This window comes from Sander lucioperca, chromosome 22 (assembly GCF_008315115.2).
Source record: "Sander lucioperca isolate FBNREF2018 chromosome 22, SLUC_FBN_1.2, whole genome shotgun sequence".
Lineage (NCBI taxonomy): Eukaryota > Metazoa > Chordata > Actinopteri > Perciformes > Percidae > Sander > Sander lucioperca.
The window spans coordinates 17193736-17221508 of record NC_050194.1 but is presented as its reverse complement, the minus strand read 5'-3'; the positions used below and the strand labels follow the sequence as shown (position 1 = coordinate 17221508).

Sequence of the window (27773 nt, the reverse complement as noted above, 5' to 3'; positions counted from 1 at the left end):
CCTGGCTTTATGTTTTGCGGTCATGACGTCTGAAGTCTTCTCAAACATGTCATCTTACCACTAAAGTAGTGAATTATGCTGCTGATCATTTTGAATGTTTGGAAGTGCGCTTACAGAAAAGACACTGGCAGACGCCTCTGCTCTGTGTAATAAAAAGAACTCCACAAACTAAGGAAGCGATCAGCCATGGAAGCAGAACGGTCTCTTGTTTCCAAATGTATCCGCTAACTAACGCGTCCTGTCTGGAACTTAGCAATGATGACCTCACTGAAATTAACACCATTTCCACAGGCTCCTTGATGGGTCATAAGACACATCTAATTGTGGGATGTCACAACGCTTTCGGTCACATCGGACTGTGCCGTGACATGCACGTCATGTTTGCTGCAGGACTGCTGAGGCAATTGGCAGTGCAGGAGAGTGACAGGCCGTCATGGCTGACAGTGAGCGATAGCTATCCTGGCAGAACTCTGCCTCACCAGTCATCTTCCACAAGGACGAACTGAAGTGACAGCAGCTCCACTGAGTGAGCGGTGAAACATTCGACTTCTGATGAAATATTTAGCTGGGGTGTAAAACCACTAAATGCTTTCATTCTTATTAGAACTTGCATTTCAGACTCAAGCAGAAACTGAGGATGTAGAGCACACAAGCTATGGAAGATGATTGTCATGGATAAATAGTGCTGCATTTATCGATTTGTTTATTTACTGGGGATTTGTTAACATCAGCATCATTTATCAAGCTGCTTTATTTCTTAATTGAATATGTTTGGGTTTTGGACAGCAATTTGAAGATGCCACCTTGAGCTCTGAGACATTTTTACAAATTTGACATTTTTATAGACTATTAATCATAATATAAACTAATTAATTGTATGAAAAAATAAATAAAAAAAGAATTTAACAAATGAATTAAAAAAATTAGAATTGCTTTGACAGATGTGATTCTAGAAACGTAGAAAGTGGCAGAAAAGACATTTTCTTCCATTCCATTCTTGAAAGGACATCCAGGTCTTGCCTAGGGGTATATAAGCCCAAGGCGGGCTTTTTTGGCTTCAGTCTGTTGCAGCCTGAGGGATGGTTGTTTCAGCTGACACTTTCATGCATACTTAACATGTTACTTAAAGTAGCATTCTTTTAGAGTACTTACATGGATTAAAGAGATGCTCTTCTTAGGGGGAGAAGACTTGAAGTATTTAAAAGGTTTTAGACAGAGACAGAAGGCCTCTGTCGGAGTTTCAGAAGAGAACATCTTTAACTCTGATCTAAATCTGACTTGTGTTGGGCAGCACTTGGCCTCCGTGGTTAGCGCTGGTGCCATTGTAGCTGACAGTGTTCGACCGCATTGGCTGGTTAGGGCTTTTCTTTATCAAGTTTCTATAGTCTCCTTTAGTCTGTGTGGGTTTTCTCCAACAGTCCAAAGACATGCAGTGTGGGCGCATTGGAAACATAGTAGTACATCGACCTTCAGTGGAATCATATTGGGAAGATGTGATCGTATTGTGTTATCATTTTACAAAATAATGTACAAATTAAGTATTGCAAGCAAACTGTAATTACAAAATTGAAATTAAAACCTATAACTAATATGACATGTTATCAATTTCTGTTTTATGTGCGAAGTTTGCATTGCATTGAATGTCACATTATTTTGTGTGTGATTTTTGCATACATACACATATCGATCAGATGATTTCAGCTGTATCGAATAGTCCTTAGTACCCGTAGTTGTAAATGTGTGAATGTACAGTATGTGTTTGTCTGCCTACTGTATGTAACCCTGTGATGCACTGGGGACCTGTCTCATAATGCATGCTGGGATCCGCTACAACCCTGAACAATGATAAACGTTTTAGAAACGGATAGATGGGTAACGCCTTAAATTGGTTACAATAGAATTGCAGGAACTGTAATACTTTAAAACAGCAACAAACTACATTTTTTTGCTAAAAACTGGGTACATTTAAATGTGTCAAATAAAAATCTAAATGTATGGTATGGCTCAAGAAAATAGCCTCATATATAGCATGTTGAAAAATTGAATAATTTTGACGATTACTGGAGTAACTTAAAGCTATATCCCAGCTAATGATTTTGGGTATGAACATGCATTATTTCTGTTAGGAGGAAGCTATAGATATTATTTTTTAAATTCATTTTGTTTGGGATTTTTTTTATTTTCTTTTGCAAATTAATCTAATTTGTATGTAATTGTATGTTTTTATGCTTTTCTATATTTTTTTTGGAGGGGGGAGGGGCTCGAGATAGGGGACAGGTGAACATAAGAGTATCTTATATTTTAATATATCTCTAGGAGCTCTGTCAAAAGCTCATATCACTCTGAACAAGCGTGGTACAACAGCAGGTACTCCTGTTGGGAGACCACTTTAGTGGTCAGTGTTGGGTAGGATGAAGCTCACCACTGCGCTTAGGGAAATTAGTTTATGTAGTTCTGATGCTCTGTTTAAACATTAATACCCTTCACTTCGAACAGCAAATATGATTGGGCAAATTACTAAAATATTTAAAGTCTGGTCTGTTAAAGCTTTTACCACGCAGCACACTAAGTCAAAAGCTGTATGCAGTAAGGGGGCGTAATTGCATCTCCGTGCTCATGCCAGTCAACGCAGTGTGTTGCTGCCATCTCCTTCCGCCTGGCTGCCGCTGCTGATGTCACTCTGCTTGATGACATGGCAGTTTTGTTGGCATTTCTGCAGATGGCCTCTGACAGGAATGAACAAAGAGGGAAAAAAAAGAAAAAAGTTACTTTTTATTTGTTTGAAGATCACTAAATATTCTGATGGTATATTCATGAATGTTGTTGACAAAAAACGTCTATTTTACGCAGTATTTTAATTTCCTTATCGCAATTTATTGTATTTAACTTTTTCTTTTAATTGACTGATTTTACTTGTTCTATTATCATAACTTGTGATCTCTTTTTAATCTTAATTTACCCATGTAGTACACCATTTTGTTTCAAAAGGTGCTGTAAAACATAATGTATATCTGCCTGTGAACTATATTCTCAGGTTAATCATGTTATAATTTAGCTTGATGCTAAATGCCAATAACTAGTTAATTAAATCTACATTTACAGTGTCTGACGGTATTCTTTCATTCCCTCCCTCCCGTCTTTTTGGTTGTTTTAGACATGATCCGCTCCTCATCCCGGGGAACGAGCAGATTGAGAGCATGGACGACAATGTAAAGAAATACGACTCCACAGGGATGTTTCACTGGTGCCCGTCCAAAGACATCGAAAAGGTCATCTTGGTGGGTTCTGCTCTTTTACTCGGCACAAGTCATTTGTCCCTGACACTCTTCTCCCCGCTGACAGATATGTCATGTCACAAAGCACCATCAGAGGTTGACAGGGCACTTAAACACTCTGTAATGAGGTGTTTGACATGTCATTTGCTATATGGGGTCCCTGTACCTAGAACATTTCTTGTACTAATACATATGCCATTTTTCAAATCACTTTCATAGTCTATTGCAGTCATGAACTGCATGATATATTTTACTGGGTGAGTAGGCAACTGAGAGAAGAGAAAGCACTAACATTTGCTAGAAAAGCCAGTTCAGCCACCTTTTGTCATAAACATAATTTAAAAAAAAAAAAAAAAAAAAATAGTTCTTTCTTTCTCTCTCAGACCCGGAGCGAGGCCGCCATGACTGTTCTGAGCGGCCATGTGGTCGTGTGTATATTTGGAGATGTGAAATCGGCGTTGATCGGTCTCCGAAACTTTGTCATGCCTCTGAGAGCGAGCAACTTTCACTACCATGAGCTGAAGCACATCGTGTTTGTTGGCTCACTTGAGTATCTTAAGCGGGAGTGGGAGACTCTTCACAATTTTCCAAAGGTCTCCATTTTACCTGTAAGTATCACAGTAACCACCAATTTCAAGTATTCATCTACTGTCAACTAAAACAATCATGTCTCCTAAAAGGACTTTCATATGCAACTACTGTAATTTGCTTTGGCAAATATGTTTTGTAGCAAAACGTCCACCACTTTGGTCTGGACTGAAATATCTTAACTATTGAATGCATTGCCATTAAGTTTTGTACAGACATTCATGGTACCCAAAAATGTATCCGTATGACTTTGGTGATCCCCTGACTTTTCCTCTAGCGTCACCATGAGTTGACATTTGTGTTTCTGAGTAAAATATCTCAACAACTATTAATTGCCATTGGATTAAGTGCCATAAAATATGGCAGACATTTATGTACCCCTCAGGATGAATTGTAATAACAGGTCAAAATTTCAAAAGAAAAATGCATTTCATGTGTTTTACTTAAAATATTTGCTCCTGGCAACTTAAGCATTTTATGATTATGCTTAAGCAATTCAAAACTCTTGGTTAAGGTTAGGAAAAGATTATGGTTTGGGGTTAACATTTAAAAAAAACTAAAAGCTGACTTGAAGACAGGACGACTTTTTCAATATTTAACCAAAACCGAGATCTTTCCTTAACCAGTTGTTTCAATAGCCTAAACATGTGGGGTGCAGGATGTGAATACCTGCGTTCTCCGTTTTGCTTTGGTCGCTAAATCATCCCCCACAACCACCGCTCTTATAGCTTTTGTTCAGCGTCACACTTCTGGATTGGAAAACACTAAGTTTCCATTAAGTTTCCTCCAGAACATATACGGCAAAGTGGTTTAGTAGTGTATTGAAGTGTTTTGTAGGAGACAGGGTTGACATGAGGCTCAAGGATAAAAACTGCAATTTAAAAGTTGCTACATTTTCATGTACCTCTTGTACCATATAGGTGAGATAACAAATTCTCTCCTTCACTTCCTCTCAAAGGGCACACCGTTGAGCCGGGCAGATCTGAGGGCTGTCAACATCAACCTCTGCGACATGTGTGTCATTCTGTCAGCCAATCAGAACAATATTGACGATGCATCACTGCAGGACAAAGAATGCATCTTGGCGTCACTCAACATCAAATCCATGCTGTTTGACGACAGCATCGGGGTCTTGCAGGCTAATTCCCAAGGTAAGGAGCGCCCTATCATAGTTCACTGCACTGCCTGGAAGGGACAGAGCCCTGGCACAGAGAATATCCCTCACTGGGTGCTGCGTGGCTGACCTGGTGTCACTGCGTTTGACAGTAAACCCTACTGACTATTCCTCAGGTTACTGATACAACTGGTTTCTTTACAAACATAATAGGTGGCAACAAGCACAGTGTTGGCACAAAGGCCTTACCTGGCTTACACATTTTATTTTATTTTTTCCAGTATATGGGACTACTTTGTAAAAACAATGTAATGTGTATAATTTATAAATATTGCATGTTACAGCTTTCAAAACAGCAACTGAAGCACTCCGTTAGCTTGAGATGGCCTTTAATATTGGTCATTCTCTGGCATTGAGAGAAATGCTTTTAGAAACCTTTTGACCTGAGAAGAGAGAAAAAGAATCCCTGCCAATTTCATTATTTCTCTAATACATGTATGACCTCGCATTTGCCTTAGTCAGCAGCAAGTGATGGATGTCAAAACACGGCCTATGTATAATACATAAAACATCACTGATTTAATGTGCTTACTTGTCAGTCTGAGGAAAGCAAGGAATGTCAAGTCAATTTGAATTCAATCTTGCGTCACTTATTTTCTATTTCATGGCTCCATACTGTACATGATTTTTGTGTGTGTGTGTAAAAGGTTTCCATCTCCATGCAGACACAATCTAAGGGAAACAAAATGAGCAGTATGTCACATCTATTATGTATAGACTAATATTGGACCTTGACAAGAATACGGTTACATAGCACTCAACAACTTTATGTTTTAGCAGTGGCCGGGAATGGATTAAATAGCCCTGGTGTATTAGTTCTGCTGCTATGCCTGTTTGTAGCCTTTGATGAAGTATTAAATATTGCATTAACCGATGTGCTTATGTTATGTGTGTGTCTATTTAGGCTTCACACCACCAGGAATGGATAGATCCTCTCCTGAAAACAGCCCAGTCCATGGATTAGTGAGGCAGACTTCTGTCACAACTGGAGCAAATATTCCCATCATAACCGAACTAGGTATGCTTGCTGCTGTATTTTTGTGTCAGCTGATCGATATGCTTAGCTCTACTGTTGCATGTTTTTTTCAGTTAAGTCGTCGTAAACAGATCTGAAAACACAATTTTTGCAATTAGAGGCTGTCAACACATTAGCCATACTAATAGTTGAGTTTTTATGTGTGTTTTTTTTTGTTTCTTGTTGCCATGCTCCAATAACTGTTTTTCCTCAACACTTGTCTAGCACCATTAGCAAAGCCAGGCAAAAAACTGCCTGTGATTTCATTCAGTCAGGATACAAGCAGTGGGACCAACATACAAATAATAACTGAGCTGGGTAAGAAGTGCCTGTACTGCAGTGTTGTAACTGCTGCTGCCTCCATATCAGCTTTCTTTTGATTTCTCTCGCTGCACAAGAGGCTCAGTCCATTCCCATGGCATCACTTTGAGCACATTTTACCCTTGGTTCTGATTGAAATTGCCTGTCTTCTTTTGGCCCCTTATCTCAAAGCAAATGTTTTCCCTTTTATTTTTCTAAGAATTACAAGGCCTTTGATCCCCAAGAAGACCTTGTGGCTGTTTTCATAGCATCTTCTGTCAGATCACATTCTCTGGCCCGTGCCGCCCTTTCATCTCAGCCCTGTCGATGTGACTGACATTTATTTCTGTCCTCAAAGAAGTAGCAGTTTTCCAACTACATTTTACATCATTACTTTCTTCCAGCTACTGCATGTGTTTTGTGCTCAAAGACATCTTCAAAGAAGGTTCTGGGGAAATGAGATACTTTCATTTGTTTTGACATGCAAGTACGAGTAATTGGAAGTTCTGTCTTGGATTTATAAGACAAACAATGGCATATCGGTATTTCTGATACTGACTTCAGGAGGACTTTGAATCAAGGCCTGAAGCTTTGACAGTATGCATGGTGTCATGAGTGTGCATGGCCTGGATATGGAATGTGGCAGAGGCAAGTTGGCCACAAGGCTGAACACAAATACCAGACAGTTTCATTTCAGTCGCTTAAGAGACTACAATTTTGTCCAAATTCAGAACGAAGGAATTAAGGAAAATTTGTCAAACCACACACAGATTTCTGATACAGTCCATATCTGCAGCTTCTGATGATTGTGCACAACCACTATACTTCTGTGTCCTCCTCCTCACGTGAATCAAGAATTTATAATAATTATTATATATTTTATTATACATTATAATTCCATGAGATCTGGTTTGTAGTGCAGAAAATGAACATGAACAATTTAAAATAAGTGATGGAATTTACATGTTTACCTCTATAGTGAATGACTCGAACGTTCAGTTCTTGGACCAAGATGATGATGACGACCCTGACACAGAGTTATACCTGACTCAGCCTTTTGCCTGTGGGACAGCCTTCGCCGTCAGTGTGCTGGATTCCTTAATGAGTGCTGTAAGTCAGAATTGATGAAATCTTACAGACTATTATCTTATGATAGAGGTTTTTGTGCAGTGATATATTGTAATATCTGTCAGTGATATGCAAAAAAAAAAGCTGTTTGATATCCACACACACACACACACACACACACAAAGTAGGCACTCTCCGCTCACGTTAAAACAACAGTTGACAAGACTGAAATTTCTACTAGGTATGATGGCTTCACTTGTCTGTCTTTCAGTTTGAGTGAGGTTAGAACAAAGCTGCCTTCAAGTGCGCTCCAGTGTAGACAAAGGTAATGCTACCTAATGGACAGCCCTCATCCATCATCTTAGTCAATAGTGCTGTCAGCAGCCAAGGGAGATGCCACTGTGCTGCACAAGCAGGGTGACAAGAGACTGTGGTGCAGTCATTTGCCCTTGTTAAAATCAACAAAGCAGTAACTAGTTGGAATTAAAAAGATAGCAACTTCACTGAGTAAAGTGCATCTTCAGGCTTAACATGCAGTTTGTAAAACGTTTTCAAATAGTCTATTTAGCTGTAAGAAATGCCTGGACAGCATGAATGTGTGCATGTACTTCCTGGGTCTTTCTCTGATGGGAGTTAGAGTAACCTGCAATAATTGGATTCTCCTGTCTTTTCACTCAGAGCAGAGCAATGTGACAAAACAGAGCAGGATTGGCTGGCACATTCAGAAGGTTCAGTTGTGACTTTGGTGGTGTTTGCTGAAGGATTTACCCCCTCTTTACCTTCATTCCTTTAGACATACTTCAATGATAATATCCTCACCTTGATCCGGACGTTGGTAACAGGCGGGGCAACGCCGGAGCTGGAGGGGCTGCTGGCAGAGGAGAATGCGTTACGGGGCGGCTACAGCACGCCACAGACGCTGGCGAACAGGGACAGGTGTCGTGTGGCACAGCTGGCCTTGTACGACGGGCCCTTCGCAGACCTCGGGGTAAGTGGCTGGTCTTTGTCACCCAAGGGCTAAACACATCTTTGACTGCTTTAGTGAAAGGATTCAGACTAACAGTGACAGCTGTGATTAAGAGCTGAGATAAGTTACAGTGAAAACAGGGAGTTCTTTGACAATGAAATTGTTTTGATCCAATCCAGTCATCCTCAAATAAGTGTATTGGCACAACATTACATTTCATATTCATAAATTCATACAATATGACCATATATAATGTTATCCAATTTTAAAAAGTGAGTATCCACTGATTGCAAATTTGTTGTTGTTTTGAATGCTGGTGTGGCAAAGCTTTTAGGATTATCTAAAGATCATGGTTTAAATCTAATTAAATTACCATCTGTATCAGATAAACAATTATCAGTTCAGGACTAATTTTTAAAGTGTTGCTTTTGTTAAAATACAAATTGTGTACTACACTGTTTTTTTTGTCCCTGTATTGCAGGATGGTGGTTGTTATGGTGACCTGTTTTGTAAAGCCCTGAAAACATACAACATGTTGTGCTTTGGCATCTATCGGTTACGAGACGCACATCTTAACGCACAAAGCCAATGTACCAAACGGTGAGTACGGATCTTATGTGAGCTTGCATTTAGATAATCAAAACAGCCACAAAAGAGCCATTTTCTCAACCTATACTAAATTTGGAACTGGCCTCCCATCTGCTCTCTCTCTCTCCTCCTCAAGGTATGTCATAACCAATCCACCATATGCGTTTGAGCTGGTGCCCTCAGACCTGATATTCTGCCTGATGCAGTTTGACCACAACGCTGGCCAGTCTCGAACCAGCCTCTCCCACTCTTCCCATTCGTCCCATTCCTCCAGCAAAAAGAGCTCCTCTGTCCACTCTGTCCCAGCCACCAACCGCACCAACCGCGCCAAAAGCAGGGACTCACGAGACAAACAAAAGTATGTGCCCCTCTAAAGCTCTCTGTCTATGTCCGTGAACAGTGCCTGCCAACAGTTACTGTCCTGTGTGTCCTTTTGCAAACAGACTAACATGTCTGGGTGTCGATGTTTGTTTGAATGTGTATTGTATGTCTTTAGCCCTATTCTTACAGGACTAAATTAGTATTACCGGGGGACCTCTAGTCATTTGTAATAATTGCGGAGATTGTCTATGATCTTAATCCCGTGCGAATCTGCCATGTCTGTAATTTGTCATGTAAAAATGTCACCGTCAAGATTACTACCACAGTTCGCCAAACACAGAGGTTGTGTGATGATAATAGCCCCGTGTGAATTGGCATCTCTGTGAATTGGGGTCGTATTGGCAATTATAAATGAATGTTTTGACAGAGCATTGACATCATACGCAGGGGATAATGTCAGTAAATACAGTTAAAATACAGGCATACGAAACAGATATGGGGGGGGGGGATTCCCTCTCTCTCTCTCTCTCTCTCTCTCTCTCTCTCTCTCTCTCTCTCTCTCTCTCTCTCTCTCTCTCTCTCTCTCCCCCCCCCTTGGTAAAACTATTCCCATGCGAATAGGGCTTAAGTTTGCATTCATCAACCCCATTTAGTACAGAACAGTGTGGTTTGCCCATTGATTAGGGCCGTAGGGCAAAGTCTTTTTGGAGTTTCTTTCCATCCACTTTGGTTCTGAATTTTTCCGTACTTGTATATTTCTTATGCCAAGGACCATAGTAAACTTTTACTGGGGCTGTGAGTAATTCTGTCATGATGTAACAGTATTTTCTGTTATTTTAGAAACCCATCCAAAAGCAAGATGTCAACAGATAACATTGTGTTTATAGTGAACTTTGTGAGCCACATACAAAGAGGGTATGTAGTGTTTGTTTCTACAACTAAGTCCAATTAAATTGTGAAGGAAGGGCCCTTAAAGCAAAATAATTTGTGTGTGATATTGGCCAACACAAAATACAATACATGTCCCCTCAGAGTAGGAATTGGCAAACATTTCCAGACCTTTTACTTATACTGTGCTTTCTGTGCTTTCGTGTGTTAATAACTCTCACATCTGTCACTTGGTTTCTCTATTTTATAACATTACAAGTTTTGCTCTGTTGAAACTTGTTTGTTTTGTTTAAATTAAAAATGAACCTTATTGTACTTGAACTGCACTTTAAATTCTGTCTTAAGTTCATAGTGTGTCATGTCTATGAAATACTGAACAGCTTTTTCTTTTAATGCCTTTTGATTTCTATTCTTCTTTTAATCTTGCCACCATGGAGTATTAATTATGTGAAGATATTTGAAAGTAGAAAATGTCAGTTATTAATAAAGTTACACCACTATTATAATTACATTGTCTTCACATATGAATGTCACATTTCAATATTTTAAATTTGCTAAACTTTTTTTTTAGCCATTTTAGTGAACATCTATCTAACAACATGGTTATTGTTACTTGTTGGATTACCAGTAATTTCATTTTTACCAGAAACTTGATAATTAAGCAACTGCCCCAGTGTTTTCTGAGGGTCATGGTTCAAAGAAGCAAGCAGAACTACATCATCAGCAAAAAGCCAGATGTCGAGCGCTAAAGTCACTATACCAGATCCTTAGGGGAGCCCAGTGCAGTACACACTTGATGTATTGTCGAAAATATAAACATAGCTCTCTCTCCAGTTATACAAGGACCGAATGCCTCAATACAAGAGCCCCAGCACTTGATAAAGATACATCCATAAGACACCAAGAAGGTGATTGTTCACCTGTGGGTGAAATGATGAAGGTGGACATGCAACAGAAGGCGAGAGATGTAACCTTGTTTGCCAATTTCAATGATCGATTATTTTTGCAGTCTACAAAGCCTTCTGTAAAATTTCAATCGAGGGTGCCTTTTATGAACTTCATTTAAATTTCTATTCAGTGATGGATTTTTGATCTGAGCCATTATAATAGTTATAATTTGTCAAAAAAAAGTCATAAAAATGTCATAGTATTTCGAAAAAAGATTTTAAAAAGTGATAGCATAGTATGTTAAAAAAGGTATAGTATGTGAAAAAAAAAATCATTAAAAAGTCATAGTATATTATGTCAGTTATAAAAAAGTCATATATAGTATGATGAAAAAAGTCATAAAAAGTCATAGTATGTCATAAAAATGTCATAAACATGTCATAGTACAGTATTTTGAAAGACGTCAGTATAGTATGTCGAAAAGCTATTAAACAGTCATAGTATATTATGTATAGTATATTTTGAAAAAAAAAAAAAGAAAAATCATAGTATAGCATGTTGAAAAAATCATTAAAAAGTCAGTATATTATGTCAAAAAGTTATAAGAAAGTCACAGTATGTCGAAAAAAGATTAAAAAAGTCAGAGTATAGTATGTCAAAAAAGTCATAGTATATAGTATAGTAGTTTGAAAAAAGTAATTGTATAGTATGTTGAAAAAAGTCATAAATATTTCATAGTATAGTACGTCGAAAAGTCATAGTATAGTACGTCGAAAAAAGTCATTATAGTATGTCGAAAAAAGTCATAGTATGTCATAAAAAGTCATTGTATAGTATGTTGAAAAAAATCATAAAAAAGTCATAGCATATAGTATGTTGAAAAAAGCTTTTAAAAAGTCATAGTATGTCAAAAAAGTCATAGCATAGTATTTCGAAAAGTCATAGTATAGTCTGTCAAAAAAATCATAGTATAGTATGTCGAAAAAAGATTTTAAAGTGATAGCATAGTATGTCATAAAAAGTCAGAATATAGTATTTAGAAAAAAAAAGTCATAGAATAGTATATCGAAAAAATAAATAAAAAAGTCATAGTATGTTATAAAAAGTTATAGTATGTCGAAAAAAGATTAAAAAAGTCATAGTATAGTATGTCGAAAAATTCATTAAAGAGTCATACTATATTATATCCAAAAAAGTCATAGTATAGTATGTCGAAAAAAGTCATAGTATAGTATGTTGAAAAAAGTCATAGTATAGTATGTATAAAAAAGATATAAAAAAGTCATAAAAAGTCAGTATAGTATGTTGAAAAAAATCTTAAAAAGTCACAGTATAGTATGTCGAAAAAAGTCAGTATAGTATGTCGAAAAAGATCTTAAAAAGTCACAGTATAGTATGTCGAAAAAAAATCATAAAAAAGTCATAGTATAGTATGTCGAAAACAATCACTAAAAAGTCATTGTGTAGTAAACTGTAAAAGTCTTACAAACCCCAGTAGCTCAAAGGGTAGGGTGTGTATCTCATAGTATAGTATGTCGAAAAAAATCATAAAAAAGTCATAGTGTAGTATGTCGAAAAAAAAAGTCCTAAAAATGTATGTCGAAAATAGTCATGGTAAGGTATGTCGTGAAAAGTTATCAAAAAGTCATAGTATAGCATGTCAAAAAAAGTCTTACTGGACGCCACAGTAGCTCAATGGGTAGGGTGTGTACCATTATGGCTTGTTTCTAATCACAGCTGCCAGGGTTCGATTCCAGCCTGGACGCCCTGCTGAATGTCTTCCCTCTACTGTCCAAATAAAATGCATGAAGAAAGCCTTTTTGAAAAAGTCATAGTATAGTATGTATAAAAAATGCATAAAAAAGTTATAGTATGTCGAAAAAAATCATAAAAAGTTATAGTATAGTATGTTGAAAAAAATCATAAAAAGTTATAGTATAGTATGTTCGAAAAAAGCCATAGCCTAGTATAGTATGTTATAAATAGTTATAAAAAAGTCATAGTATATCAAAGAAAATCATAAAAAAGTCATATGTCAAAAATAGTCATAGTAAAGTATGTCATGAAAAGTTATTAAAAAGTCATAGTACAGTATGTCGAAAAAAATTCATGTATAGTATGTCGAAAAATGCATTAAAAAGTTATAGTATGTCATAAAAAGTCATAGTATAGTATGTAAAAAAAAAAATCATAAAAAAGTCATAGTATAGTATGTTGGAAAAAAATCACTAAAAAGTCATTGTGTAGTAGCGTAAAGTCCCCAGTAGCTCAATTAGTAGGGTGTGTACCATTAAGGCTCAATTCTAATCACAGCTGCCAGGGTTTGATTCCAGCCCCAGACACCCTGCTGAATCTCTTCCTGTTACTGTGCAAATAAAATGCATGAAGAAAACCTTTTTGAAAAATGTTTTAGTATAGTATGTTAAAAAAGGCAAAGTATATGCTGAACATTTTTATAAAAAGGTTATAGTATATAGTATGTTGAAAAAAAATAATCAAAAAGTCATAGTATAGTATGTCGAAAGAAATCACTAAAATGTAATTGTGTAGTAAATTGTAAAAGTCCTATAAACCCCAGTAGCTCAATTCTAATCACAGCTGCCAGGGTTTGATTCCAGCCCGGACACCCTGCTGAATGTCTTTCTGTTTCTGACCAAATAAAATTCCTGAAGAAAACCTTTTTGAAAAATGTCATAGTGTAGTATGTCGTAAAAAATCATAAAAAAGTCATAGTATAGTATGTCAGAAAAGATTTGAAAAAAGTCATAGTATGTCAAAAAAAATCTTAAAAAGTCATAGTATATTATGTCGAAAAAAGTCATAGTATAGTATGTCGAAAAGAAATCATAAAGTCATAGTATAGTATGTCGAAAAAATCATAAAAAGGTCATAGTATGTCGAAAATAGTTATAGTATAGTATGTCATAAAAAGTTATTGAAAAGTCATAGTATAGCATGTCGAAAAAAATCACTAAAAAGTCATTGTGTAGTAAACTGGAAAAGTCTTAACCTCAGTAGAAGAAAACCTTTTTGAAAATGTCATAGTATAGTATGTCGTAAAAAATCATAAAAAAGTAATAGTATGTCGAAAAAAGATTTTAAAAAAGTCATAGTATGTCAAAAAAAGTCTTAAAAAGTCATAGTATAGTATGTCGCAAAAAAATCATAAAAAAGTCATAGTATAGTATGTCGAAAATAGACATAGTATAGTATGTCATAAAAAGTCATAGTATAGTATGTTGAAAATAGTCATAGTATAGTATGCCGAAAAAAAGTCATACAAATGTCATGGTATGGAATGTCGAAAAAAAGTCATAGCATAGTATGTTGAAAAAATGCATAGAAAAGTCATAGTACATGTCGAAAAAAGTCATAAAAAGTCATAGTATAGTATGTCAAAAAGTCATAGTATAGTATGTCGAAAAAATATTAAAAAAGTCATAGTATAGTATGTCGAAAATAGTCATAGCATAGTATGTTATATAGTATGTAGTAAAGTTATTAAAAAGTCATAGTATAGTATGTCGAAAAAAATCATGAAAAAGTCATAGTATGTCGAAAATAGTCATAGTATAGTATGTCATAAAAAGTTATTAAAAAGTAATAGTATAGTATGTCGAAAAAAGTCATAGTATTCCATAAAAAAGTCATAGTATGTCAAAAAAAAAAATCACTAAAAAGTCATTGTGTAGTAAACTGTAAAAGTCTTATAAACCCTAGTAGAAGAAAACCTTTTTGAAAAATGTAATATGTCGTAAAAAATCATAAAAAAGTAATAGTATAGTATGTCGAAAAAAGATTTAAAAAAAGTCATAGTATGTCGAAAAAAGTCTTAAAAAGTCATAGTATAGTATATATAGACCCTGACCTATTCTGAGTTCAATAGAAGCTCATTGAGGACAAGATCCTCCCAATAACCCTCTATAAGTTTCCCACCTTAGCTGTGAAGTCCTCCAGCAAAAATATGGACTTGGACTGGCACCTTACAATATATAGGACCGGAACCAGATACTCAAAGAAGACTGGAAATTCCAAACTGTTGTTTTTTGTACAGACACAAACACACAAAGAGCAGTTTGTGTCTATGGTTGGTAATACAGCAACATGACAAATTTAAATGGCCTTAACTCATTAGATCATACAATGTAGTATTCCCAGACCGGATGTAGGGTTTTTTTCCCCAAATATCGCAGCTGCTATTGTTAATAAGCATTATTGTCCATCTCTGTGTGTATTTTGATTACAAATATCTAAACATTTTCTATCACTGACACATTTAGAGGATTTTGCAGAATTGGTGGAGGTATGCATACTCCAAGTACTTTGTAATATAATATTGTTTCCAGGGGAACATTTTCACATTCAATTATTCTTTGATGGTTCATTCAAAAAATATATGAGCATGTTACATTTTCACAGCTGCTGAATGAACACTACAAGCTTTCTATGGTTAGTAATCTGTTCCTATTTGAAGAAAAAAAAACATGTTCAGCTGCACAAATCCATTTGCATTGAAAATTTTACAGAAATACATTTATTTCTCCCTGAAGTTGCTTGTTTTATGCTGATCAAAGTATATTATATTACACATTTGCTGTGTTAGCTGCATGCTACTCATTGGGTTTCTGAATTACATCTAAAACATGGACATCATCCTTTCAATTGCTTTGGCAACAGGCATGGATTCAATATGGCTGCTTGACACATGTTACAGTGGCTAAATGCATAGAAATGGCACTTAAAGGTTTTCTGACATGATAGGCTACATGTTCTGTTTTCTTTATTTTTTAGTTGTTGTCAACCCGTTTAACCTACTCCACATCCATATGTAATGAGAGCATCTGCTGTTTTTATACCTTTGATCATTATGCTGTGCAGTTTCTGTTATTAATGGTCATATTAGTATTTTCCATTTAGCTTACATTTAGTGTACCACTTTCTTTTTCCAAAGTGCAACAAGGATGAATAGAGTGGGCCAAGGTATGGATGTGAATGATTATGCATGATGTTAAATAATGCATTGAATATGGTCATGTCCTTGCTGACATTTTGCCCTCTGAATGAAAGCCAAGTAGTTTAGTGTTTCCAAATGACTGCATCAGGACTGCATCGTTATGACCTATGCAATACATCTCACTGTAGGTTTGACTGTAGAATGTGATTGCAACTGAATGGTTTGATGCTACTTCACTTTATTCTGGATCAAGTGATGTTTTATTATTGGCAACATGAATCTACTGGCATATGTGTTAATGTACTGCACCACTGCCTTTAGTCATGTTGATGAAAATGCATGACCATGGACATTGCCAAGTGGATGAATCACCAGCGATATATAATGCCAGACTATCCATTTCCTTTTAAAAGAAAATAAAGTTGCATCATGCCAAAAGCCTGAAGCCCCTCCAAAAGATAAAACCCTTGACAGTATGGACTGTGAAGTTAAAAGTATTAACTTCTAATTTGGTACATTGACATATAAAAAAACAGACTTTGTTTAACTGGTGACCTGCATGTCTGCTGACCCAACAAAACCGCATGCTTTAAGGCCGTATGGTATAAATATATATAAACATTTTTGGCCATAAGATGAGTGACATTAGAGGTCATTCTCTGGGAAACTGACACTTATTCGCCATTCAAAAAAACTCATCTTGGAGCATATTTTTATCATGTCAGAATTTCTTTCTATAAAATTAATTCAAATGAGTATTTCTTTTAAAATATACAATGTCCTCCCTATGTTCTGTGTGCACTTGAAAAACAAACACTGACATTGTAATGGATGTCCATGTAGCATTAACTGTCCCTCTTCTTTGTCTCTGTATGATTTTGTCTCTTTCTCAGAAAAGACATGGTTTACAGATGAGCCAGAGAATACCCACCTGAGGACCATGCAGATCAAGCCTGTGAATAAGCTCACCATCAACCAAGTCAGTCAGTATAAATCCACAAGCAGCTTGATTCCACCCATCAGAGAAGCAGAAGATGAGTGCTGAGCTCCGGACACGCACTGACACCTGGACGCCTGGACTCCCAGAAGACTCATCGTGTAGTTGTCAGTCTGGGATTCGGTTGATCTTCTCATCTGCAAACATAAATCATTAATTGACGAAGATGAGACAAACACAAACTGCTTTCCTCATTCACCTCTGCAGCTTATTGTACAATCAGATTTATAATCATACATGAAATATACATGATGACAATCATAGTCAAATGTCGCAACCACTCAACTATTAGTTTGCATAGCTAATCTTTAATGGTGACCAGACTCCATGACTTTTTGTTCCATTTTGGGGAATGAGTGTCACTTGAAGGAGCAATGTAAAATGACTACTACTACTTAAAGAGGTGGTTATTATAACTGGATCGAATTTTGCTATTGTAAAAGTTGCATTTTTAACTGCTGAGGAACAACTACTACTACTACTACTGCATTGACTTAACCCGGTTTTGCAGAGTTATTCTGTACAGTATGTTAAGATGTGTATTTTACATCGAGCTGTGATCCCACCACAATGGCATTGTTAGTGACTGACTCAGTGATTCCTTTGCCATTTGGAGCTAATTCACAACATTTGTGACAGTTAAGACGGCCAGTGTCCATGTGTAAATGGCATTTGGCTCCAGCCTTATCTTTATCCATTTATATTTGTCTTGTCTTTGCCTTTTTGAGTCGTTTGTTATAAGTTATTTCATGTTGCAATTTGGTTGCAATGTCCAAAACCCCAGAAATCGTATTAAGTAAAGCTTTTAAGTATCTGCAAAGTTTCTCCAGGGGTAAAACGTTAGGAATATGATTCTTTTATCTTTTCGACAATAGCCAAATGTGATAGAGCTGTTTTGTTGTCGACCAACAAAATCAGATTTATAATCATAATATACAGTTTATAATACAGTGACAGAGATATTCATTTACCTAAGACAACATAGACAGCAAAGCTAAATACTATGGTATAGCATGGCACCATATCATAAGACTGTAGATAGGTTGAATGTGAAAGCCTCATATCGCATAAAGTGGGCATCTTTAAGTCCTTCTTTGGCTGGAAGCACTGCCTGACACAGGATTGTCTTGGAGGCCATTAAGCACTCTTATGTTCTCCATGACCAATCTTAATGCCATACTCAGACATGTTCATGCTTTTTGTAGATACATGAAAAACAGCTCTATCATAAAACGTTATTTTGGCTATTTGTGTGTTCATCTTGGTGATCAATTATATCTGATTAATTCATAAAACAAACATTTAATGAAGCACAGCTCATTTGTACATGCATGAGTCCAGAATGCAGAGTGGTTATTAATCTTGTCTTATTTATATTATAAAACATAGCTATAATGGCAATGTTGTCACTTTAGTTCAGAATCAATGAAGGGGAAAGAAAGGTAAAAAAAAAAAAAAAAAGAAAAACTCAAGCCTAATCCACAGAGGATGCGTCACAGTCTAGGCTAGGACTCATGTTGGATGAGAAAAGAAAGAAGCTGTGACATTTTTAGAGGCACAGAGAACATCTAAACCATCCATCCCTCAGTGCCAGCAATGTGCCAGGCAGTGCTGAAGCCAACGGAGGATTCAGAAGACCCACTGTTGCGAAAAGAGGCTTCTAGTTTAGCTGAATTTAAGCAAACTTTACTTCTGCTGTGTGACTGAGAAATGTACCTTCCTTTTCACTCAGAGACCATTCTTTTAAATACTTGTCTTTGAATTTCTTAATACAAGGCTGTAATTCCCTGGAGATAACTAGAACTGTAGTAAATAATTTGAAGTCTTAAAACTATTTTTAAATGATCCGTCTTCAATAGCAGAGCCTGATAGCAATTCATTTTATGTACTCTTCAAAGAAATCTGTAAAGCTTAATGTAAACTATTTCTTTCTAGTGTGTTCTTGTTTGACTGTACCTGTGGGGTTGAGAGACATTCGACATTACAGTCTAGTTTGTATTGTTTTGTGAATTTCTTTTTAGCACATTGACTTGTGGATACAATGCGACAGTGCTAAGTTGATATTTCTGACTATGTCATAATACCCAATAATAAATACTGTTTATTGTCTTGTACAAATAGGCTTGTACATAAAATTGTACATGATTTCATTTTGTATTTTCACAAATTAAAAGCTGATGTATTGTGTTCTAGGAAGTTTCTGTACCTGCATGGCTAATGGTTAGACATGAGGCTCAGTACAGAAAACATTAGTAGGCCACATTTTACACAACCTATCATACCTATCAAAGAGGTACTACGTTTAGCCTTGTCCTTTGATGATGACATAAGGTATTTTCTGATTTGATTTTCCTCGGTGCACCCTCTGGATAATGGCTGATAAAAACACTCTCCACATTCTCACCTCAGGGATGGGAAGGGCCTATCATGTTGCCTGTTAACAATTGTACACACCATGGCGCTGTGGGAGACTGTCAGCATGCCAATAATATTTACAGTCTAACACCTCACAGAGGGGCCGCTGATTTCCCTGATCCTCCTGCCAGCGGCAGTGTCACCTTCTTAGTAAACAAACACATGTAGCCGTCACACCATCACACCTGATTACTGTATATATCAACTGTAAGGAAATCTGTTAATTTAAATGGATTTTTAATAAAAGGTTCTATGCAGTGATGTGCTAGGCATAATTATAAATGATCTGTCAAATTATGATGGCAATTGTATCAATAATTAAGGTTAATTTTCAACCAATGTTGCATATAAGTTAACAAGGAACTAAAAGAAATAATCTCATTGGTTGAGTTGAATCACAATGATTACTACAGATTTTCTAGCTCAGTAATATTAAACTGCAACCCAGGGGAGAAACAAAGGAGGGACGTGATGTAAAATGTAACTGTAGGGTCATCTAACCATATTCAAGTATGGTTTTTGACAGCCAAACTGTAGCTGTTGTAGCTAAGCTAAGCTAATTTGGAAAAAAAAAAAAATTGTGATTAGATTTTAAAGAAAATATGTATCCACATATCTGTGTTTAGGAGGAAAATTATCACATAAACAGCATTAAAAACTGGTATGATAAGCCTCAGTATTAACACCAAGAGTTGTTATTGAGAGTACATGAAAACGTTTTTGCAAGCTAGCATAGATCTTGAAAAGATAGCTATAAGTGATGGCTTAAATGGCTTAAACACCTAGCCTCTAACACTACAAGCGGTAACAGTATTAACGCAAGCCTGACCAATAAAAAAAAAGCATAGACATTTTCATACTGTTACCACCTATTCAACACAGCCACTGTGTTTTCTCTGCAGTGAAATATGACAATTCAATAAGTGCCATCCTATCTATTTAAGGGGTACTTGAACCAATCTAATGCCTGTGGGGTTATGTTACAAAAAAAGTTGGGAACCACTAGCCTACCTGACCTCTTGGTCAAACTAGTTACTGTAACTAGCTAACTTTAGCTAGACTTTAGATAAATAGCATGGGATTCTCCTTGGAAAGGGAGAGGGTAAGATCATAGATTTTCATGTTAAAGGAGAGTTGAAAAATGTGCAAAACAATCAAACAAAACAGACTCTTCTGCCATCTCAATGACTTCTGTTAGCTGTCAAATTACGGTAGGTAACTACATGGCCAACCAACAGTAAAGCATCCACACACCAGTCCCCAAAAGAAGTACAACACAGTAATTCATCAATAGGAGTAAAAGTAAACATAGTAAAATAGATAAATCACCATTAATTAAACAGCTGTAATAAAAGAGTACCTACAGATAATGCTCCATTAAGGGTATTTTGGGGAGTAATACAAGATGCTGGTTAACATTTGCTTGTTAAAAATCTGACAAAATGGTGGCTATCCATGATGAGTTAAACTGTAACTGCTATGGAACATGGAACTGTGCCAGTAGGGGTTGCTACTAGCAACAGAATGTTCAACTGTAACCAACTGCTGGTCGCAGAAAGCAGATTTATGATTGACAACGTAAAAGCCATTTCTTTAACAAGAGTCTTCTCAGTCTGACGCTTGAGAATTCACTGAATGACGTTCCACAGAGCTAAAGCAGTGTATACAAATTTATTTTCACCCATGAAATTTATAAATCTGAAAGGATTAACAGTGGTTGAGCGACCTCTCTTCAAACTACAGTTAAGACATGTAGATAGTAACACTGGGCCATGCGTGCGCGCACACACACACACACACACACACACACACACACACACACACACACACACACGGTCCCCTCTGAACACAGCTGTACAGGCTTGGCTGGTGATAATAGTTTACATGACAATGCAGCATTCCAAGTGCATCAATGCCAGCCTGGATAAACAATGATCCTTTACCAAAACAAGGGGGTCATTACGACAGCTTGTCAAATCAATGTTGAGAGTGTCCTGGCTGATTAAGGCATCCCCTCTCAGTCCTGACACAGTGTCAATACTGGCTGGCCTGTGGCGGCACACTCCCATGATTGGACTGAAATGCCTATCAGTCAGGCAGCTGAGCTGGACTAATGATTCCCTGTGCTGCCTATTAGAGTGACATGACAATTTAATCCTGTGGGCCAGGCATGGAAAAAGTGACCTTGGTGCTTTATATTGAGGCTGAGGTAAATTGACAAGAGCAGATAAATCTTTACCTTGGGCTATTAACAGAATTAAAGAACAACAACAAAGGCAGAAGGTCCTCTCTTTTTTGTTGTTTGTCCCTGCCTTTCCAAACACTGTTATATAAAACAATCCCTTAAATTTTAAAATAATCTGGCAAAGAAAACAACCATAAGATATCACTGCATCATTAAAACGTCTGTATTCTTATAATTTCCAAAACATTTCTACTCTGCACTGGTACGATCGATCCAATGCTGAGAAAAAATACAAGCAATAGGTTGAATTCTTCTATGCTTTGCTGTCAAGCTGGAATATTAAAAAGTGGATATTGCTTGAAGCTCAAGGTTTTTCAGATGTTCAAAGCCATTCCAGCGTGGCCCCTGGGCAAGGTATATTGCCTTGGACATCTATCTTAAGGCTATGAGAACATTGACTACATGGTTGGAAAAAGGCCATGTGTTTACACAGATGTTTCAAGCTTTTAGCACACTGATTTTCCTGTACTGAGCCGCACCACCATCTTTTGTGCCACGGGCCATATACATTTTGCATTAGTTTACCCTTTGATACAGAAATGAAAGAGGGCAGGAGAGCTAGCAGACTTGCATGTAGTGTCTGAAACAAAGATTCTCTGTGCTGCCACTTTAATATTTCTCTGAATCTGATTTAAATTGGGGAAAACTTTGTTGTTAACATTTCCATCACTACGGCTTTAATTGTTCCCGGGTTTTTTTTAATAGCTTCTGTGAGGTGACCTGTACACAGAGAGAAACATTGTGCCTCTCCACATTTCTACTGTTGTAACGGAAATGGTAAAAGATAAGAATTTCATCCCGGTTGTATGGACAGATCGTCGGCACTGGGAAGCAATTTGCCTGTAAGGCACAGTTGCCGCACTGACCCTTTATGTTCCCTGTAAAGGTCAACATTTCCTTTTCTTTTGTTTCACTCCATGCATGCATAAATCAAAGCTCTTGGCTATTTTCAATTTTGAAATAGGAAATACCAGCCATCAAAAAGCAAAATGCAACCTGCATAATAATAGAATATCGCTACTTTTATTTACCATAAAATAAAATACAATCTGTGGATGTAAAGATGGAGTTTGTGGGTTGGTTTAAGAAATGAATTCTTGGGTAAATGTAATCTGGTTCAGTATCAGCAATAAGTGCTTTCCAATATTTGTTATGCTAAATTGTAAAACAAAAAAAAAAATTGTTTGCTTCTGTGCAAAAGAATTAGCAGTAACAAACAGCAAACAGATGGCACTATCCAATAATATCACTTCTCAGCACCCGTTGTAAACATGATTTACAATTTGCAAGATATTATTTACTGTGATTCATGTTTGTGTCAGTTCCACATTGGAGGTTAATAGAAATGCCAGCATGCTCGCTGATTTACTTAGTAAAATTTTCATCCCAAGGTTCGGGTTCAGAAGATTGGAGCCAGAGAGAGTTACAGGATTCATGCATTATGCAGAAGAAGCTGACACGACCTTCAGCCATCACATTCTTCTCTATATATCACATTGGGCTTGACCCTCCCAAGGCCAGAGGGAGCATTTGATATATTTAACCACTACTGCCATTAAATTACTCACATTCTTTAACAGCTGAATTCATTTTATATAGCTGGCAACATGGAGGCAATATCATTTTGATTAAAAGTGGTTTTACACTTTGTATTTGCCTTTTACCACAGTTGATGCTTTAGCAATAAGGAAGACATTCATAAGTCAACAGCAAACTAAATCAACACATAAATCTCTTGCATGGCCGTTCTGATTTGTATGCCTCACATTATGGCTTCGCCCTATGTCGGCCATATGTAGAAATAAAAAAAAGAAAATCTGCCCCTGCTGTTTGATACAGAACACATCATAAAGTGATAGGGAATAAAGTGCTGTCTTAAATGGTGAGGTCTATTTAAATATAATTGGCTTTAGAATTATTTATGACATTAATTGCCACATTATCGACTGCCTGTCAGCTCCTTGGACTTGCAGTCCATTCTTCTTCACAAAGAGCGCCACCTCAGCCTAAAGTAGACTGACAAGCCAATTATACCATCTTCCCTCTCAATGATAAATGTCACTAATGTAAATCTGGCCCAGAAATAAGACTCCTTAGTCACCTCAACCGCAAAAGTCTCCCACTCCAGCCAGGATCTTTAGACAGGGACGCTTCACTCTGCTTCATTTCCTCCTGACTCAAGTTATTTTAAAGAATTCAAGTCCCAAATTGTGAAATTGTTCTTGTTAGGTCATGTGCATTTTCTATTGAGTATGGGACACACTTGAATTTACACTTTTTATATTTAAAGCGCCAGTATGCTTCATCAGAACTGCTTATGGGATGTCGATATCGTATGTTGACAGAGTGCAGTCCCCTGTGAATGCCTTCCAGGAGAGAAAATGTATCGACGACGAGGTATCCTCGTATATAAATGATATCACGTCTCCCCCCTCTCTATAATGCCTGGCTTTTCACTCCGCCTTAAGGAGCCGTGTTGAACAGCTAATACAACTTTTGATTTCCAACGTGGATGGAATACTTCATACAAACTAGTTACAGTCTGCATAACCTGGCCCTTGCTCAAATATATAAAGAAGAATTCTGCACTCCAAATGACTAATGCATACTGGATAATATACTCTATTCTTTACATGGTGTTAAGTATCTGGAGGAGAGTGAGGGCAAGCATCAAAAACATTTTTTCCATCACTACACCCAAACATGTTTCATATGAATTCCCTTTTTAATGAGATTGTTTACATATTCCAACTTCACTAAGGATGTATCCTGACAACAATGAGAGCTGACACATACCAAACTTGGTATGTCCCAGAGCCATCTTCAATGGCTGGGATGCTGTCAGCTCCACCCACATCAGTGGCAGTGTCTCAATGGTAGCGCGACACATGTCAGAAACTTTTAAACGTCTGCTCTTTTCAGCAGAGTGCTGCTGCAGCCCAAAGATGGTATTTTGTGTGTATTAATGTGCGTATGAATACTGGTCAAAGAGTAAGCGATATTTGCTGCAATATTGGCATAGTGTCAAGTATGAAGTTTGTACTTTATTATGATTCTGAGGCTCAGTTGAACCCGCTGGATCGATAAACTCAAATATTGTTGACACATGAGCTTTTTTATATCTGATCAAATCCCAATAATTGATGACATAATTACTCTGCAGCTCAATCAGGCAGCTATCAGCGAAATACATTTTCAGCCTTACGCTCGGATGTTTGAGGAAAAGCCATCTCTGGTGATATCACATGGCTTGTGCAGCCAGACACACATCTGAACTTTGACCTTCTTTGATCAGCAGTTTTGGCAAGGCAATCCATCATGGTGCTCTTACTGTCAGAAGAGGTGCCTGGCTGCAGCTGTGTGTCACTGGCTAAGAGGGGCTGCTTAAAGGCAATCATGTCAACCTCCACGCGACTGCTCAGACTCCCAGATTGAAGGAGGACTTGACAGGGCCAGAAGAGTCAGCTGAAGACACTGGAGGGCTGTGTCTGATTGCTGTGTGGCCATAAAGTGATGGCTGATTTTATCCTCTGTGAACAACCAAATGAATATACTCAAAAATGGTGGAAATTCAACAAATGAATACTCAACCTTTTTGCTAAACCATGGCTTTTGTCGTGTTTTGCTTTTGAGGTGATAGATTCACATTGTATGAAGCAAAAGCAGGGAACAAAAATTATACTGTTTTTTTTATTGAAAAATAAAATAAAGAATTTACTACATACATTCTATTAGAATGCTATACATGAAAGAAATCAATTATCAGTGATCTAATGTTGCTCTGTTTAATGTTACAAAAAGACAGGATATGAACAATTTTTGGAGTCTGACCTTCAAACTCAGTTTCTGCCTCAGGACAATGTCTAGACAGACAGATTGAGAACTCTTTGAAGGGATCACTGCCTAAACAGAGTATGCTGCTGAGCCATGACTTTAACATAAACTTACCAATTAGAAGAAATGTAAAATGCATTTTTTTTATTTTTAAGCTTCTTTCCAGCGGGGTTTCAGGGTGAGCTGACCTTACACAAACACACCAAAAACAACAAACCCAGGGGGAATAAAATATATTTACATGCTCGGGAAAAATTGGTGGATGAGTGCGTTTTTGCCCGGGGCAGGGAAATGATATTGGTGCATTGCGCTGATGTAAACATTATAGATATCAGGCCAAAAGCCTAGATTCTTGTGCATAATGAGACCTCCTGAGCAGCAGGTTAGGGCGTAGATTTAAATCTCTTCACACTAAATGCCACTTTCACATCGAGGTGTAAATAACACGAGCGGTGAGTGATTTTCCAGTTCCATCGCCAATGATTTCCTGATGAGAAAACAGATAGCGTATTCCCCTTCACTTTTACACAGGCGTCGGGTGCATTAATGGCAAAAACGGGCCTGACTTTCAGACAAAGAAGCTGAGTGACGGCTTGCTGACTGCAGCTCCGAGTGTGCAATAACATGATGTGAAAGGACATTGTCAAGAACCGAGGAGACAAGCCCAGATTGTACATAGTGACAGAAAACAGAGATGAGGACAGAGATACTGGTGCCATATTAGTGGCCAGCATATTCAAACACCATCCTTGAGTCTAAGCAAACTTGACATCACCTCCGATGGCTTCAAAGTGTTCGCTCCCCTCCACCACCACCACCCCCCTCTTCTGTCTACAGCCAGCTTTCCCCTCTGATGTGTCTCCAGACTCCGCTCTCTTATGTAGAGAGTTACCAGCAGGCCTGTTCTGTCAGGACAAGAGGATAGGGGTGCCGCGGCCTGCGGATACTCTCAGTCAATCTACATTTGGTCACCGTGGTGGGAAGTGTGCTCATTTTTTCCGATATCTGAGCTACTTGAGGTGATCCGAACACTGAAGTGTGAGGAGCTGTCACCTTGCATAAAGCTCTGCACCAGCGGAAGATGTACGGCTCCTGATATGTTAAGAGGGGAGGGGGTGTAGATCTCTCCATCCTGATAGGCTGTGAGGACACTGGGGACTGTATAAGAGAGAGAGAGGGGGGAATGTATTCCACTCTGTCCGCCTGGGGACAAGAGGTCGGCGGGGAAGGAGGCAGCTCATCACAAGGCCCCCTGCAGTCTCAAGACAGATTTATGCGGTTACCGGGCCAAACATTGGGGAGATATTTTAATGCTGTGTCAAAATATCAACAAGAGGCCAACAGAGAGAAGCACCAACAACCGATACATCATTGCTTTTGTGGAAAGGTGGAAAACAAAAAGAGCACTGTTAAACCCTGCATGACAAGAATTATTTACTTGGTAAAACTCTGAATGGTGCTGCCCGTTTGTTTTATTTTTGTGCTTTTACTGGAGACTGTGTTGTAAGCCTGTCCAGCGGCAGTGGCTGGACACTGCTGTTTATACTCTACAGGCCATTAACAGTTCACCCCACCTTCTCCAGCAGGGCAGCAGCTGGGGAGAAAGGAGCATGCAGCAGCGGTGCAGGATCTCACCGGCACAAAAAAACATGGCCAGAGGCGGGGCTGCTGGAGAACGCCCAGAGTAAAGTTGGCAGCTGTGCAGCTGTGTGTGATAAAGTGCAGCTCGCCGTAAATACACTCTGGGGCTCCCTGCACAGCTGGCGACTGTAGGTTACAGTTCTGAAAGATGGAGTGCAGGAAGGGGATAGTGGGAGGAAGAGATGGATGAGGGAAAGGCAGAGCTCGCATCTACACATCATCTGTCTGAGGTGGAGAGGAGGATCAGGGCCAAATTCATGAGAACAAGGAAGATGAGGAGGAGGGTGAGAAAATGTTTTTGTGTCAGTAAGAGAAGAAAAAAAGTGCACTTGTCTGACATTCATGGGCGTCTGCAGACAATTAAAGATTAGCATGAAAGCATTGAAGCAACTTGGGCACTATATATATATATACACTGCATGTTGGTGCACATGCACAAGAGCAGTGCATGGTGTAATCTTACATTTTTTTATTACAACTCTGTTGATAAAATATGACATACTTATAAACAGTTAGATCAGATGTACGATCCATTACATCATGGAAGAAACAACAAAGTTACTCGAACAATCACAGTGAATTCAATGAACGGCAATCAGCTTTTAGCCTTTCAGG

General features: G+C 37.7%; 1 protein-coding gene across 30 annotated transcripts in view; it reads left to right on the top strand.

The window, feature by feature from the left end:
• The window catches only part of LOC116060962 (calcium-activated potassium channel subunit alpha-1), a 93716-nt gene extending 74501 nt beyond the window's left edge, over positions 1–19215 (top strand). For 10 of the 30 annotated variants that reach the window (XM_035997699.1, XM_035997700.1, XM_035997698.1 and 7 more), the window contains 11 exons: positions 3155–3278; positions 3659–3883; positions 4822–5014; positions 5942–6055; positions 6278–6370; positions 7332–7462; positions 8214–8408; positions 8869–8987; positions 9112–9333; positions 16024–16052; positions 16920–19215. In XM_035997699.1, the coding sequence (XP_035853592.1) occupies positions 3155–3278; positions 3659–3883; positions 4822–5014; positions 5942–6055; positions 6278–6370; positions 7332–7462; positions 8214–8408; positions 8869–8987; positions 9112–9333; positions 16024–16052; positions 16920–17071 (1597 nt within the window). In that variant the 3' untranslated portion in view covers positions 17072–19215. Of the gene's footprint in view, positions 1–3154; positions 3279–3658; positions 3884–4821; positions 5015–5941; positions 6056–6277; positions 6371–7331; positions 7463–8213; positions 8409–8868; positions 8988–9111; positions 9334–15491; positions 15522–16023; positions 16053–16919 lie in introns of all 30 variants that reach the window. The other 20 variants (XM_035997702.1, XM_035997701.1, XM_035997720.1 and 17 more) reach the window with 6 other exon arrangements.
• The last annotated feature ends 8558 nt before the right edge of the window (positions 19216–27773 follow it).